At 42.2% G+C, this 17,761-nt stretch overlaps 1 protein-coding gene across 24 annotated transcripts in view; it reads right to left on the reverse strand.

The window, feature by feature from the left end:
• The window catches only part of CCDC91 (coiled-coil domain containing 91), a 168,600-nt gene that overhangs the window by 53,863 nt on the left and 96,976 nt on the right, over window positions 1-17,761 (reverse strand). For all 24 annotated transcript variants that reach the window (XR_014156538.1, XM_081861373.1, XM_081861389.1 and 21 more), the window contains 2 exons: window positions 17,511-17,579; window positions 16,376-16,552 (listed from right to left, as the gene is read on the reverse strand). Coding sequence is in view for 23 of the 24 variants with exons in the window: in XM_081861373.1 (XP_081717499.1) it covers window positions 16,376-16,552; window positions 17,511-17,579 (246 nt within the window). In the remaining variant the exon portion in view is untranslated. The remainder of the gene's footprint in view (window positions 1-16,375; window positions 16,553-17,510; window positions 17,580-17,761) is intronic.

Consider the following 17,761-nt stretch of genomic DNA (forward strand, 5'->3'; position numbering starts at 1 on the left):
ATACAAATAAAAGGATCCAGTCTGCCTTTCATCCAGGGCAGGTCTCCCTGTGAACTGCCCCCAAACCTCCTGACACATGCCCTTTACCTAGTTATGCCAATAGTTGTTTCCCACTGCAAAACACACAGCCCCCCTGCCATACAATGTAAAGCAAAAATGCTGTTGCCAAACTGTTTATAAGAAGGCTTGTAGCTAAGTCACTTGTGGGTTATAAAACTCTTCTGAAAAATAAACAAATATCTTTGCAACACATGGTTATTACTTCATTACTAGCCTTAAGCATTCCTTGTTGCTTTACAATAACATTAGAAAGTAGCACTTTCTTTACTGGCATCTTCTTCTTTGGCGATCACTCGTAGCAGAGTAAGATTGTCTTCCATAAACATGGTGTGTGTTTTTTTGGTGTTTTTTTATAGATATTTATTAAAATGTTCCAATTTAATACAAAAAGAAAAACAACAGACAAGAAAGCAAAAATACACAGTTAAAACAAAACAAAACAAATATAATTCCCATTTCTTATTTCCATTACCTTATATCCCGGACCTCCTCTCACCTCCCCCTTTTGTATTCCAATTCAAATTCTTAATTCAGCAAATCCTTATTATAACTTAATATAACTTATTTTAGCTTATTGTTCAACCTTTACATTACAGCTGGTAACCATTTAATTTCTGTCCAACATCATTCTAACATTCATTAATTTTGCAATATTTCTGTAAATAGTCTTTAAATTTCCTCCAATCCTGTTCCGCCGACTCTTTTCCCTGGTCTTGGATTCTGCCGGTCATTTCTGCCAATCCCATGTAATCGATCATCTTCATCTGCCATTCCTCCAGAGTGGGTAAATCTTGTGTCTTCCAATATTTTGCGATGAGAATTCTTGCTGCAGTTGTCGCGTATCGGGCAAATGATAAATTTTTGCAAGCTTGACTGGGGTCATGTACCACCTATAAATCATTTTCATAATATTCTCTCTTAAGGCATTACATGCCGTAAATTTCAAACCGGTGGTCCATAACTGTTCCCAGTCAGCAAACATAATGTTATGTCCAACATCCTGTGCCCATTTAATCATAGCAGACTTCACCGTTTCATCCTGAGTGTTCCATTTCAACAGCAAGTTATACATCTTTGACAAATTCTTAGTTTTAGGTTCTAACAGTTCTGTTTCTAATTTCGATTTTTCCACCTGGAATCCGATTTTTTTATCCAATTTATAAACCTCCATTATCTGATAATAATGAAGCCAGTCTCGTACTTTACTTTTTAGTTTCTCAAAACTCTGCAATTTCAATTTGTCTCCCTCTTGTTCCAAAATCTCACAATATTTTGGCCATTTGGACTCCATATTAAGTCTTTTGAAAGCTTTAGCTTCCATTGGTGACAACCACCTTGGGGTTTTATTTTCCAATAAATCTTTGTATCTTATCCAAACATTAAACAATGCTTTCCTGACAATATGATTTTTAAATACTTTATGTACCTTGACCTTGTCGTACCACAAATATGCATGCCACCCGAAGGCATTATTAAAACCTTCCAAATCCAAAATGTCTGTGTTCTCAAGAAGCAGCCAGTCTTTCAACCAGCAAAAAGCTGCTGGTTCATAGTAAAGTTTGAAGTCCGGCAGGGCAAAACCCCCCCTTTCCTTTACATCAGTTAAAATCTTAAATTTTATTCTGGGCTTTTTGCCCTGCCAGACAAATCTAGAAATATCTTTCTGCCACTTCTTGAAACAGTCCATCTTGTCCACAATTTGCAATGTTTGAAACAAAAACAACATTCTAGGCAATACATTCATTTTTATAACTGCAGTTCGGCCCAACAAGGAAAGCTTCAAATTTGACCATATTTCTAAATCTCTTTTCACTTCTGACCAGCATTTTTCATAATTATCTTTAAATAAATTCACATTTTTCGCTGTCATCTTAATTCCCAAATATTTCACTTTCTTAACCACAGTCAAACCAGTCTCATTCTGAAACCTTTCTTTTTCAATTGATGTTAAATTTTTCTCTAAAACTTTGGTTTTTTACTTGTTCAGTTTGAATCCTGCCACTTGACCAAATTCATTAATTAGGTCTAAAACCCTTTTCGTACTAGATTCTGGCTCCTGTAACGTCAAAACTAAGTCATCTGCAAATGCTCTCAATTTGTACTGTTTGGCTCCGACCTGTATCCCTTTAACCAACTGGTCTTTTCTAATCATGTTCAGCAAAACCTCCAAAACCGATATAAAAAGCAATGGGGAAATTGGGCACCCCTGTTGTGTCCCTTTTTCCATAAACATGGTTTTAACAGTGTGTCCGTAAGTGATTGTGGAGGCCAATTCTGGATCCACACGTCCTTCCACAGTGGGGACATTGGTTTCTGGGTGGGAGTTGATCACGGTGTGGATTTGCCAGGCGTGCCTTCCTCTTAGCACGTTTCTCCCTTGTGTCCTGAGTTTGAGTGTCTTCAAAGCCCATGACACCTTTTGGTAAAGGCTGTTCTCCAACTGGAGTGCTCACAGGCCAGTGTTTCCTAGTTGTCAGTGTTTTATACTACATTTTTTTAGATTTGCCTTGAGACAGTCTTTAAACCACTTTTGTTGACCGCCAGCATTACGCTTTCCATTTTTAAGTTCGGAATAGAGTAGTTGCTTTGGAAGACGATCATCAGGCATCTGCACAACATGACCAGTCCAACGAAGCTGATGTTGAAGAATCATTGCTTCAACACTGGTGATATTTGCTTCTTCCAGTCACTGATATTAGTTCGCCTGTCTTCCTAAGTGATGTGTAAAATTTTTCGGAGACACCGTTGTTGGAATCTTTCGAGGAGTTGGAGGTGGCGTTTATAAGTGGGCCATGTTTCACAAGCATATAGTAAGGTTGGCAGTACAACAGCTTTGTAAACAAGTATTTTGGTTTCCCTGCGAATGTCCCAGTCCTCAAACACTCCGCACTTCAGCCAATTTTCAGAAGGGCAGCCAATTTTCAGAAGGACAGTCCACAGGGCATTACGATTTACAGTGTCAAAAGCCTTAGTCAGGTTAATAAACACCATATACAGGGGTTGATTTTGCTCTCTGCATTTTTCTTGAAGCTGTCGAGCGGTGAAAATCATGTCCACTGTCCCCCTAGAAAGCTGAAAACCATTTTGGGATTCAGGAAGGGTCACCTCGGATATTGTTACGAGGCGGTTTGCTAAGATCCTTGCAAGAATTTTGCTGGCCGCAGCTAATAGAGAGATGCCTTGATAGTTTCCACAATCAGTTCTGTCACCTTTCTTAAAGAGATTGATAATTTTGGCATCCCTAAAGTCTGCTGGGATTTCTTCACTTTCCCAGATTTTTTCAATGAGCTTGTGAAGTTGTTGTGAAAGTTCAATTCCACCCACTTTGAAGATTTCGGCAGATATCCCATCAGGTCCATTGGCTTTGTTGTTTTTCATTTGGTTAATAGCTGTACACAACTCTCCCAGATTTAGAGATATTGTGAGCTCATCTCTAACTTGTTTTTGCGGAATTTGTGAGAGGACCTCAGCAGCTATGGGGGAGTTGCGGTTAAGGAGATGTTGATAATGTTCTTTCCAGCGCAGTGCAATAGCTTCTTTATCTTTTAGAAGTGTGATACCATCTGCTGAGCATAGGGGGCATATGCCATGATTTATTGGCCCATAGATGGTCTTTGTTGATGGAAGCCAGCCATCATAAAATTGGTGCACAGCATAGAAAAAGGACACAGAAAGACAAAAACGTATCTTCAGGGTGGAGAGCAGCTCATTCTCCTTCTCTCCTCTCCGGTAACTTTTTTATTCTCCTTTGTCTCACAGCCAGCATGGTCATCATGCCAATGTCTCACGTTACATCGCCCGATCATGGTTTTACGACACCATCACCATAAAAGGTAATTACTGCCGAGAGGGAACACAACTCCATATATGGTTATACTGCTGCATCACTGAGCTCAGTGAGGGACTACGTAGCATTACAAGCTACTAGTGGCTGCATGGCTCCCACACTTTGTGGTCTTCTAAAAACCCAACCCAAACCCCAAAAGTCCCGTAAAGGTAAAGGGGGCCCTGACCATAAACATTAGAAGAACTTCCTGACAGTAAGAGCTGTTCGACAGTGGAATTTGCTGCCAAGGAGTGTGGTGGAGTCTCCTTCTTTGGAGGTCTTTAAGCAGAGGCTTGACAACCATATGTCAGGAGTGTTCTGATGGTGTTCTGCTTGGCAGGGGGTTGGACTCGATGGCCCTTGTGGTCTCTTCCAACTCTATGATTCTATTAGGTCCAGTCGTGACTGACTCTGGGGTTGCAGCACTCATCTCGCTTTATTGGCGGAGGGTGCCAATATACAGCTTCCGGGTCATGTGGCCAGCATGACTAAGCCGCTTCTGGCGAACCAGAGCAGTGCACAGAAACGCCATTTACCTTCCCGCCGGAGCGGTACCTATTTATCTAGCACTTTGACATGCTTTCGAACTGCTAGGTGGGCAGGAGCTGGGACCGAGCAACGGGAGCTCACCCCATCACAGGGATTTGAACCGCCAACCTTCTGATCAGCAAGTCCTAAGCTCCATGGCGATTGGCAAATGGTAATGGGGGCAGGATCATGAAATCTGGAAGCCCCTAGTCATCATGAACCAGCACATGGACGGTGGATACAGATTCAGTTGTTCCGACTCAAGGAATGAGGGAGTTGAGCAGCTTGGCAGCTGTATCCATGACTGATCAGCCCTTTTTAGGATCTACTCTGCTCACCCCGAAAAGGGGGAGGGGCTAGAAAAGGTGCCCTAAACATAGTCTGCCTCCCTTTTTCCATAACTGGATTACCGCACCCAGTGGGGTCACCACCTAGTGGTCGTAAAAGACAATTGAACTTTGGAACATGGAATATACGGACTTTGTCAGACAGCGAGCATCCTGAATGCAGAACTGCCATCATTGCAAGAGAGCTACGATGTTTTAACATCAATATTGCAGCGCTTCAAGAAACTCGAAGAGCAGGCTAGGGACAACTGAAGGAAGAAAAAGGAGGCTACACATTCTTCTGGAAAGGTCTATCTGAACAAGAACATCAAATACATGGGGTAGGCTTCGCCATCAAAAACGACCCTGTGAAGCTCCTGTCAGAAGTTCCTACCGGCATTAATGAGAGACTCTCAACCCTTCGAATAAAGGTCACCAAAAACCAACAGGCTACTATTCTAAGTACTTATGCACCAACACTGGATGCCGATGAAGACATTAAAGAAAAATTTTACTCTCAGCTGGATACCATCCTATCAGAGACGCCTAAGGAAGAGAAAATTATCCTCCTCGGTGATTTTAATGCAAGAGTTGGGTGAAATTTTGATCTGTGGCCTGGGACTATTGGGAAAGAAGGAGTTGGCAAGAGCAACCAGAACAGAATCTTACTTTTGACGATATGTGCAGCACACGACCTTGTTATTACCAACACACTCTTTCGACAGAAAAATAAATTTAAAACTTCATGGAGGAATCCTCGGTCAAACCACTGGCACCTCTTAGACTATGTTATTGTCTGTGCTAAAGATCGCCATGATGTGCTCCTTACCAGAGCTATGACAAGCGCCAACGACTGCTGGACAGATCACTAATTAATACGCTCCACGATGGCTATCAAGATTATACCAAGGCACAAAATGAACACTCAAGCCCTTCAAGATCCCATTAAGTGGGATTGCTTCCAAATGACTCTTAAGGACCTTCTGCTTTCAGAATTCCCTGATAACATCAAGGAACACTGGACCAAGCTAAAAACATCCATTATTGCAACCTGTGAACAAACTATTAGATACCAAACCAAGAAACACCAAGACTGGTTTGATGAGAATGACAGTGAGATTGAACGCATGCTTGACAAGAAAAGGAAGGCCTTTTAGATCTGGCAAAGAGAAAAAAACCTATGCCAACGCTAAGGCTGAGGTTCAAAGATGAACCAGAGAACTGAAAAACACCTGGTGGATAAAAAAAGCTCAAGAGATCCAGCACTTAGCCGACACTCATGATGCACAGTTTCTTTACTGGCATAATCCACAATTAACCACAGCTGTAAGTAATTTAAGGATTATCCAAATATACAACCAAGAATTACAAATATCATTTTCTTCATATGAACCAGCTCCCTGAGACATACTGTTTAGTGTATTTGATTGTTTAGGTCAGGGGTCCTCAAACTTTTTCAGCAGGGGGCTGGTTCACTGTCCCTCAGACCTTGTGGGGGGGGCTGGACTATATTTGGGGGGGGATGAACCACTACAGGAGGGGGGAGAGAAAGAGCTGGAGTTGGGAGCCCCCATGGCCACAGTCCCCGCTGAGGGAGGAGGGCCCAAGCGCTACCGCCGCTGCCTCGCCGGCCACGACAAGGGCACAGGCGAGGGAGCGCGCAAAATCGACTAAAAATATGTCCATAAATAAAAATATTATTGCAGGAGCTGCCGGACAAACTTTGAGGCGGGCACAGCAGCAGCAACAACAACAGAGCCACTCGGAATGGAAAGGGAGCTGGAGGAGATTGCGGGAGGAGCACGCACGCGGCCTGGACAGAGAGACAGAGAGAGGAGGTGGGCGTTGCCGAGCAGAAGCCAACCCTCCCCGCCCTCTCGGCATCCCGACAAGGAGGGCAAGTTGAGGTTGGGCACAGCGTGTAATGTGAGGGAAGCTGAGAGGGCACACGTCTCTCGGGGGAGGGGGGAGTGTGTGTGTGCATGTGTGCATGGTGGAGGAAGCCAGCCCAGTGCCAGGCTTCAGAGGTTCCTTTCGTTGATTGAGGAGGTTGCTGCCGCCGCAGCTACTGACATTGCAACCCACGAAGGCAGTGGCTGGCAGCTGTCCTGGGCTTGGCTCAGCGCAGCCTCTGCCCTCGTTGCCTGCCTGCCAGCCACTCTCTACGCTGCCTGCCACCAGTCCTTACCTACCACTGGTGGAGCAATATTAGCACAATTGGTAAGAAGTGAGCAGTGGGAGCATTGCAGGTGATTATAATGTAAAGTTATCATTGTGGAACAAATCAGTATGGCAGTGTTTGTATGCTTCATTTAGGTCTATCTGTGTATTGTTTTACAACTGAATTACATTTTAAAAAACTATCAACTCACATCAAAATGTCATTTTCATTGCTGAAACCTTTTATTAAGAAATAATAAATTAAATATTGGATTTTCTGTGAAAGAATTCATTACAAGGTGAAGTGCAGGAGGAATTCAATGGGGGTTGGAGGAGAGGCGGAAAGAAGAGCTAATTTGTCTGTGGCTAGGGGGCTAATTTGTCCGTGATGAAAGATCACCTAGCTACAGCTCTGCCTGCAAGGCAGGAATCTCAACTAAAGCATCCCTGACAGATGGCCATCCAACCTCTGATTAAAAACCTTCAAGGAAGGAGAGTCCACCACCTCCAGAGTGAGTCAGTTCCACTGCGGAACAGCTCTTACCATCAGAAAGTTCTTCCTGATGTTTAGTCGGAATGTCCTTTCTTATAAATAGTTCCTTTATTTACAAATATACAGAAGAGCATAAATACAGGAAGAGACATTACCAAAAGAATGAACGTGGAAGGCACAACAGCCAGTTTGTAGCAAAGTTGCACCATCACGGATTATTATTTTGTTGGGAACAAACCTGGATGAAGGAATCATTAAAAGACACATGTAGTGAACTGTCGGCAGACGTAGCTCTACAATAACAGAAGAAGAGTATCTGCAGGATGAGGTCAGTGGCCCATCTAGTCCAGCCTCCTGTTCTCACAGTGGCCAACAAGCAGCCCCTGCAAGCAGGACCAGAGCACAAGAACACTCTCCCCTCCTGCAGTTTCTTTCTACTGATTATTGAACGATTAAATTATTTGTTTTACTTTATTAATTCATTTTGGTCTTATCATTTTTTTAATATGGATTTTTATACCTTGGAGATTATTATTTTTCAAACTGAAGATGTTAACTATTTTAATAAATATATGACCAACACTTCAGTCCCAGGTATATTTACTAAAGAGTAAACTCCACTGAATTTAACATAGCTGCACCTTCACTTGCTTTCCATTGCTTTCAAGGAAGTCTCTTATATCCAACATCCCTGAATAATATGCTTGCTTCTGCTATGTTAAAATGTTTACTAGATTTTATATGAAATAGATGAGAGAAACATTTTCACATAAATAAAACTGTGGATTTTGCACCTTGTGTACAATTTTATCCTTTTCAGTTGGTGGCACGCAAACGGTTGAGAGTTCCACCCCCACCCACCCCCCCAAAAACCCTACCTGACTTAAGAATCCTCCTGTGATTTATTCTGACAGCTACCATATATGAATTGGCCTTTAAAAGGACCATGTCAAATATAAGCAAGATGCTAAAGATAGAACAAAAATAGTGGAACATTGCCAGCACGCCATCCTGCTTGCACACCATGCAACATCCGCAGCATTGGTATTACAAAGAACACAAAGCTGCAGAGGAAAAGCCAATCAGCTGTAATCAGAAATTTACTTATTTTAAAGCTGTAATCAGAACTTTACTTATTTTAGGAAGTCATGTTTTTCACCCATATTACATTCGAAATAAACTAAGAAGTTTTTTTTGAATATAGTAAGTCTCCTTTATAATTTGCATTTATCCACCTGGATAGCATATGTCTGAAATGGAAATCCCAACATACCCTGCTCAAAGGAAACAAATAATATTTTGGACTCGCTTATGCTGTACATCTGCTACAGATACCACTGTAAAAAACGTCTAGCATTCCCCTGGTGATATAATATCATTTATCACTGTCATATTTATGTCTCCACAAGGAACAATATTTCCAGTTTATTAAGTTACCTGGGAAACTTGGATTTACGTAACATTCAAGATGTTAGTAGAGAAAACAAGTTGTTTTTATAGGGAAAAGTTAGAAAACTGAAACATTTTCAGAACTTTAATGGAGGGGCTTGATACACATTGGCCTTGTACAGATAATGATAAACAACGGTTTACTGTTACAAGAATGAGGTGCAGTGAGCTTTGGTTTCCCGAGCTTGCCCTATCCCCACTCTGAAATGGCTAAAGCTCTTGCTTCTGTTTTTTAATTCAGAATTTTTAATTGATCTGAACTATGTTCAGTTTTCAAACCATTGTTTATGAACTGGCATGTTTCATCTAACCTTCGTTAAGATTAACCATAGTTTAGGGTTCAGGTGCTATGCTAAACTGTGGTTAAGCTTCTCTGTATCTCCTCATGGCTGTGCCAGAGAAGGGGAGGGGAGAGGAGCTGTCAGGGACTGACTGGATGAAGAAGAGTGGTGGGAGCCACCAGCCCAAGGAGGGCTCCTAAGATGACACCTTAGAGACCGGAGCCTGGTGGTGGGACACTGAGGAGCACTCAGCAGAAGGGACAATCTGGGAGCTGATAGAAGCAGGAGAGCTAAGTGATCAAGGGGATCAGGAGAAGGAGGGCCTTGCAAAGACAGGATTAGAAGCTGAGAGTCACAGCATGCGCAGAGACAGCCCCAGTTCTGCTGACTGCCCTCCCCCCCCCCCCGGCTCTGCTTGAGGAGGAGCCCACCCCCTTGATGCAGCCTTTGTCTGCTTGGTAGGATGAGTGGTTAGAGGAGAAGGGTGGGCCTAGAGCTTAGTTTCAGCAACACCTTCATTAAGATGCTGGACATTGCTGTATCGTTGTTTCTCTGCTAATAAAAAGCTAATTGCATTCCATATCTTCTGGGTGTGTGCCCTGCCCTGAGGATGTCCTGGCTCATTGATAGCTCCTTGACAGCAGCATTGTTTATCACTATTATGCAGTGATGACCCGGATTTTTTCTAGGCACTGAAAAAAGCTATTCTATTTTTTCTGATTTCTATGCGTATGGCATACTGAAGATACAGGGTGCTCATAAATCCTGGAAGTAACAAGGTAACTAAAATATATTTACTTTCTTTTAATTTACCAACTTCAATATTTTGCTTTCCCCTACCCACACTCTATTTTAACAGAAGTGGATGAAATATCCAGGCATAGTACCCCTTCCAGAGTGGATAAGGTCGGAAACTTAGAGGTAAATTTTTCCATTTTTTAAAAAAGTTTCTTCTTCTTCTTCTTCTTTAAAAAAACCCTCTTTTTTGACAGTTAGATGAAATTTTGAGGGGAGGAATCCTGTAAGATTTCTGGAGGATGGTTGTAGTGGTTTGCCCACAAGACCAGTCTTTTTAGTTTGGGTTGGGGGGAAATTGTGTAATCTTCCCAGTATTTTATAGGGAAGAGGTCTGAAAACAGGAAACAAGAGAGAGGTGCCCCCAGTAAGAAACCTGCCAAATTTCAAACAAATAGGTCAAACGATTTTTGTACAAGGTGCCTTAAAGTTGTTGAATTCCGGGTTAGCGCCTCCGGCAATGGTGGAGCTCCTCCAATCGGGAGGAACTTGCTCTGTGGAAAGTAGGGTCTGAACCGCCACGGCGAAGGCGGAGACCCACTGAAATCACAGGCGGAAGAAGCCTGTGAACTTGGGATTTGGCTGGCACCCTTTGCGCCTCCCCTACTCGCGGGGAAACCCTGCTTTGAATCGACTACTTCTTTCACGGAGTGAAGCCGCATTGCTGCTGCCGGAGAGCGCTGACTTTTTCCTGTGGACAATTGGACTTTAAACAACAACCTGTGAGTAGTATGGAAAATTGGATCTTTAAATACCTTAATTTGACATCGAACAGGGAAGGTTCAAAACAGGAAGTCCGCCTTCCCCTTTTGTAAATAGACTGAAGCAAAGAGCTTACAAGTTAAGGTCTTGGAAAGCCTTATGTAAAGGATTAAACTTCCATCAATTGAAATTATTAGACCCCCCCCCCCTTGGAAGCAGGAGAAGAGGGGGGGAATTTTGGACCGTGTATCCTGCAGGAGAGAGTGATTAGAATTAAATTGCCACTGCTCTGAACCTGGGAACGGACTGACAGTGATTGACATTTTGGGAGAGTTCATTGACAGAGAAGAGAACGGATGTTGACAGTCGGCTGAATAAGAGAAATATATTGTTTCCATTGTCCGCTTCTGCATTTAAAAGGGAGGAAAAGTAACTGAAAATTGAAACCAACTTTACTTTTTGAACTTTCTTTGAAAGGATTGATACAAATGGAGACTGTTCCCCTCTAGAGGGAGCTTTTGAAACTGTTATAAGAGTGGAGCTGGGAAATCTCCAGCTGCTTGATAAGAAGTGTGGGAACTAGAGATTGACCTTGGACATTCGAGATGTCGACAGGAGAAGACTTAGTAACTGCATTTTGCAAGATAAACTATTTGTTGGAAGAGCTTCATAAAAAAATGGATGTTATGACTACTAAAACTGACATTTTGGGACTAAAAGTGAGCACCAATACAGAAATTATTCAGGATTTGGCACAGGAATCTATTTTAACAGGACAAATTGTTGAAAAGGAGAAGGAGAAAGTTGCTGTTGTCGAACCTAAAGCAATACAAGGGGGAGCCTTAGTCTTACAGAGGCAAATTGAAGACTATAAGTTGAGGCCCTTTATGATTGAAACTAGAAAAAGTCAGACTCTGAAGATCGGAGCCTGGCCTGGACTGGAAAAGGAAAGTTGGAAAGATCCCTCTATGCAGGGATTAACTGACTTTTGGAATATGGACTTGGGTCAGGAGGAGATTGGAGTTCTGGGAGCCTTTGGATTTGGAGGAATTTTGAAACATGCCCTGAAATACTTTATGGATCCTAGCTTTAATTGTGGAAATTTGGCTGACCTGTCGAGAGGGAGTGGAGGTGTCGTTGGATTGGAGTTTCCTCGAGATCTGCTCTTTAGCATCAAAGAATATGAAGAAGAACTGCAGAAGGGATGTGGAAAACAGTTAAGAGCCTCGGACATAAGATCTCCAGGTTGATGGACTGTATGGAGTGGACGGAAGTGTCTGGCAGAGCCCGAGACCGGGGAGAGGAGATGGTGGAAGAAGATTGGAAGATTTAGAGTCTATATATAGAAATATTGTAAAATTAATGAGTGACAGGAAAATGTTGGAATGAATTTTTATGGCCTTAGTAGAAATGCTATAAGGAGTTAAGCTTAAATAAGTATACTAATTTTAATGGAAATAAGATTAAAAATAGGTTAAGATATTTATATAATAGAAAATGGAGAAAGATGGAAAGGAATTGCTGAAACAATTAATGGAAGTGGAATACAAAGAGGGAGGTGAGAGGAGGTCGATGATATAAGGGAATGAAAGTTAGAATATGGAAAAGGTATGATGTATGTTTTTAAATTGTTTTTGTTTTGTTTTGTTTAGTTCATTGTGTTAGATAATGTGTTAAGGTTGTGTTTTGTATGGTTTACATATTGTATTGTATTGTTTTATTTTTTCTTGATCTTTTTTCCCCCCTCTCTTGTCTCTTTTTCCTTTTTAAAAAGTAATAAATATTATTTAAAAAAAATAAATAAAGTTGTTCTGGGGGTAGAACAACCAAAAGAAATTCGCTTGCTTCCCTGTGGTTTTTGTTTGTGGGCACACATTCAGCCAGACAGAGGAGATTTATGCTGAACAGGATTTTGTAAGAATATATTGCTCCAGTAAGATGACCCTTGTTGTTGTTGTTTAGTCGTGTCCGACTCTTCGTGACCCCATGGACCAGAGCATGCCAGCCACTTCTGTCTTCCACTGCCTCCCGCAGTTTGGTCAAACTCATGCTGGTAGCTTCGCGAACACTATCCAACCATCTCGTCCTCTGTCGTCCCCTTCTCCTTGTGCCCTCCATCTTTCCCAACATCAGGGTCTTTTCCAGGAAGTCTTCTCTTCTCATGAGGTGGCCAAAGTATTGGAGCTTCAGCTTCAGGATCTGTCCTTCCAGTGAGCACTCAGGGCTGATTTCCTTAAGAATGGAGAGGTTTGATCTTCTTGCAGTCCATGGGACTCTCAAGAGTCTCCTCCAGCACCATAATTCAAAAGCATCAATTCTTCGGCGATTAGCCTTCTTTATGGTCTAGCTTTCACTTCCATACATCACTACTGGGAAAACCATAGCTTTTACTATACGGACCTTTGTTGGCAAGGTGATGTCTCTACTTTTTAAGATGCTGTCTAGGTTTCTCATTGTTTTTCTCCCAAGAAGCAGGAGTCTTTTAGTTTCGTGGCTGCTGTCACCATCTGCAGTGAACACGGAGCCCAAGGAAGCAAAATCTCTCACTGCCTCCATTTCTTCCACTTCTATTTGCCAGGAGGTGATGGGACCAGTGGCCATGATCTTGGTTTTTTTGATGTTGAGCTTCAGACTATATTTTACGCTCTCCTCTTTCACCCTCATTAAAAGGTTCTTTAATTCCTCCTCACTTTCTGCCATCAATGTTGTGTCATCTGCATATCTGAGGTTGTTGATATTTCTTCTGGCAATCTTAATTTCGGTTTGGGATTCATCCAGCCCAGCCTTTCGCATGATGAATTCTGCATATACAGTGGTGCCTCGCAAGACGAAAATAATCCGTTCCGCGAGTCTCTTCGTCTAGCGGTTTTTTCGTCTTGCGAAGCATCCCTATTAGCGGCTTAGCGCTATTAGCGGCTTAGCAAAAGGGGGGAGGGGAAAAACTCGCAAGACTCGCAAGACTTTTTCGTCTTGCGAAGCAAGCCCATAGGGAAATTTGTCTTGCGAAGCGCCTCGAAAAACGGAAAACTCTTTCGTCTAGCGGGTTTTTCGTCTTGCGAGGCATTCGTCTTGCGGGGTACCACTGTAAGTTAAATAAGCAGGGAGACAATATACAGCCTTGTTGTACTTCTTTCCCAGTTTTGAACCAATCAGTTGTTCCATATCCAGTTTTAACTGTAGCTTCTTGTCCCACATAGAGATTTCTCAGGAGACAGATGAGGTGATCAGGCAGTCCCATTTCTTTAAGAACTTGCCATAGTTTGCTGTGGTTGACACAGTCAAAGGCTTTTGCATAGTCAATGAAGCAGAAGTAGATGTCTTTCTGGAACTCTCTAGCTTTCTCCATAATCCAGCACATGTTTGCAATTTGGTCTCTGGTTCCTCTGCCCCTTCGAAATCCAGCTTGCACTTCTGGGAGTTCTTGGTCCACATACTGCTTAAGCCTGCCTTGTAGAATTTTAAGCATAACCTTGCTAGCGTGTGAAATGAGTGCAATTGTGCGGTAGTTGGAGCATTCTTTGGCACTGCCCTTCTTTGGGATTGGGATATAGACTGATCTTCTCCAATCCTCTGGCCACTGCTGAGTTTTCCAAATTTGCTGGCATATTGAGTGTAGCACCTTAACAGCATCATCTTTTAAAATTTTAAATAGTTCAGCTGGAATACCATCACTTCCACTGGCCTTGTTATTTGCAGTGCTTTCTAAGGCCCATTTGACTTCACTCTCCAGGATGTCTGGCTCAAGGTCAGCAACCACACTACCTGGGGTGTACGAGCCATCCCTATCTTTCTGGTATAATTCCTCTGTGTATTCTTGCCACCTCTTCTTGATGTCTTCTGCTTCTGTTTAGGTCCTTACCACTTTTGTCCTTTATTATGGTAATTTTTGTACGAAATGTTCCTTTCATATCTCCAATTTTCTCGAACAGATCTCTGGTTCTTCCCATTCTGTTGTTTTCCTCTATTTCTTTGCATTGCTCATTTAAGAAGGCCTTCTTGTCTCTCCTTGCTATTTTTTGGAAATTTGCATTCAATTTCCTGTATCTTTAACTATCTCCCTCGCATTTTGCTTGCCTTCTCTCCCCCGCTATTTGTAAGGCCTCGTTGGACAGCCACTTTGCTTTCTTGCATTTCCTTTTCATTGGGATGGTTTTCCTTGCTGCCTCCTGTATAATGTTGAGAGCCTCCATCCATTTGTATTAGATAGAGCAGGAATGTCCAACAGGTCGATCGCGATCTACCGGTTGATCGTGGGGTGTCTGTGGTCTATCTTGGGACCCCGATCCCCTCCCCCAAAAAAGCACAATAACGTTGGCTCATCCTCCCCCCAAAAATGATCAACTGCCAGTTTTTTAATAGTGGGAGTAGATCGCAGTGTCTTGGAAGCTGAACACCCCTGAGATAGAGTAACCATCTATCATTTGAAGATGCCTTCAATTTTTCCCCACAAGGTGGGTAGGGATATGGAGTCAAAGTCTATAAAGGTGGCATTATAGAGAGGTTGTATTACTAGAGGAATATTTCTTAATCAAATGACGTAATACAAAACATTAATCAATGGTAGATCGCCTTTCCCTAAACCCAGCTTTTTCGTCTGCTAGAATGTTCTCTTGTTCCAGTCAATCCAAGAGTTTCCTATGTTTTTTTGCATAGAGCTTGCTAACGGTGTTAAATAGACAAATTGCTCTGTAGTTTGCCGGATTGTTTTTTTAACCCTTTTTCGAAAATGGAAACTATGACTGCCAACCCCCAATCTGAGGAAGCCTGTCCATACCAACAGATGCAAGTAAAGAGAGAGGCCAGTACAGGAGCCTAGAAGTCCAAATTGCTTTTAATAGCTTTTTATATTTTAGTGGTGGTTCTTAAATGACAGGGAGGCTGATGTGTGTCCCTGCATCCTTGGGCGGTAGGCAGTGTTTTGCTTTTTGCATTTATTCCTACAAATAATGAAAATGGCCACACTGATCTTGTGGCCTAACCAGTATCTTGTGCCTGCTCTGCTGCTGGTCTCAGGTTTTCGCATAGTCCAGGGGCTCTGTGATCCTTATAAGCCGCAGAAAATGCAGATGGCAGCAATTCCTCTTGCCCCCATAGTCTATCTTAAGTTCTCACTTCTGATCCCAGCTCTCATCTGGGAAGTAACCAAACTACCCCCTGCAAAGGTACTAAGTCCACAGGACTGCAACACTCTCTTGCCCTGACATTCCTGGGACAACCAGCAATCTGTATAGTCAACCACATAACAACACCATTCTCGAAGTAAAAACAAGTCAAATAGCACCGCGCCTTTGTTCTTGCCTCAGCCCTCTGATGTCATCCCTTCAGTTAACCTGCTGCACTTCTGCAGCTGGTTTTAGAAAGTCCTTGGGCTAGCCAGGACTGCCCACACAGCTCTTGGAGCTGCCTCCTCCAAGCTACAGGTGTGAAGAGTCAATGATTCAGCAGCAGCAGGCAAGGAGTGGCTCCCCCTAATTCTGCAACAAGTCCAGCCAGTAAGGACTCACACAAAAATACAGGGGAAGGATAAGTAAGACAAGTTATAAAAAGCCTCTCTCAGGAGCTAAGGCATGATCTAACTTAAGATTGTTAACAACAGTGGTGCAGCTGTATAGAAGTAATAATAATAGTGATAAAAAATAAAAATGTGACCAAAATGTATTGGTCAGTGCTTTACTGCTTACAACAGGGTGCTCTTGCTTTCACAGTAATAGCACTGGAGTCCAGTAACAGGTAAGTGCATGTGAAATTAACTAACCTGACTGCTTTGTCTCTGTTCTTCAACTGCATCTGCAATTGCTTGAGCAACCCTTTCCTGATCTTTGTTTCTCTCTGCTTGCCATAGTTCCTTTTCTTCTACATGGAGTTTTTTCATGTTTTCTCTTTCTGCTTTTACTGCTGTTACAATGGCAGCTTCCAGCTCTTCTTTTTCAATCTTCAAATCATATAAAGGGGAATTAAAAATAGTTTTATCTATTTATTCAGCACACACACAGATACACAATGTTGCATAGGATTCCTAAGTCTAGGCACCAACAATAAATATTCTCCCAACCTTTCTTCTAGCCAGAAGGAAAGGCGAGAATCTCCCTCACTAGTGGCAAAGCTTGAAGACTTTTGGAGGTAGAACTGACCATCTGACTCCAACAAAGCTTGTTCGTCCACCAGCTAACCACAGTCAGCTTCACTCTCCCTCAGCCAGACTGTTGTTCCTCCTCTACAGAGGCTGGGAGCACTGGCCCTAGCACGGGGACTGAGAGAGAATACAATCCCGATAGACATACTGGCTCAATCAGCCCTTCTGAAGAAAGAGAGAAAAATGCATGCCCAGAGCACAAGGAATGCCAGAATTTACAGACTTTAAGGCTGTGACACTCATGCCTAGCTCTCACCTTTCAATGGCAGGGTGTCCCAAATTTTGGGATGCACACCTTGGGCTGTGCATGGACCCCTCAATCCAATTTGGGGCTTTATTTAGCAATTTAGATCAGCCCCAGGATGATCTGAACCCAACTGGATCCCAGGATTCAGACTGTGATCTGGAAATGCAATTATTAGGAAACTGTATTGACTTGCATTGAGAAACCAAAACAACTAACTTTCTTGTTTTTAGAAGATTAACTCTCAAAATTTTGACACAACTCTCAATTTCATCTTAAGTCACTGATTCAGTTTTTGGGCTGGGCCAGGAGGAAAAAATAACTAGCAATTCCAAATTTCAGACATTGTTCACCTTCTACTCAATGGTTCTCACTTCTGAGTAGATATGCACAGTACTGTGTAGTTTAATTTTTTTTAATTACTTTATTCTCATGCCAACAATATTCCATACAGAATAACCATAAAACAGTTCAAAAGGTGATTTCATCAATTCTTTCTGCAAACCGAGGTACCTTTGCAGAGGCTGCCAAAGCTTCCTTATTGCTTTCCCTCTCGCTCTCCATGCATTTTTCCAGCATGTTCTGCAAATACAATACAAAGTAAAGCATATTAAAGTGTAAAAATACAAGTGCTTAGTTTGTTATTAAATTCTTTATTTTATAATAACTGGGCATTTCCTTTGTAAACTTTATATTGACTTTTAAAACTTATTATACACAATACCAAGTGAATACCAAGTTATGAAGGAGCATAAACCTAGACT

This window comes from Podarcis erhardii, assembly GCF_964252035.2.
Source record: "Podarcis erhardii genome assembly, chromosome: 5".
Lineage (NCBI taxonomy): Eukaryota > Metazoa > Chordata > Lepidosauria > Squamata > Lacertidae > Podarcis > Podarcis erhardii.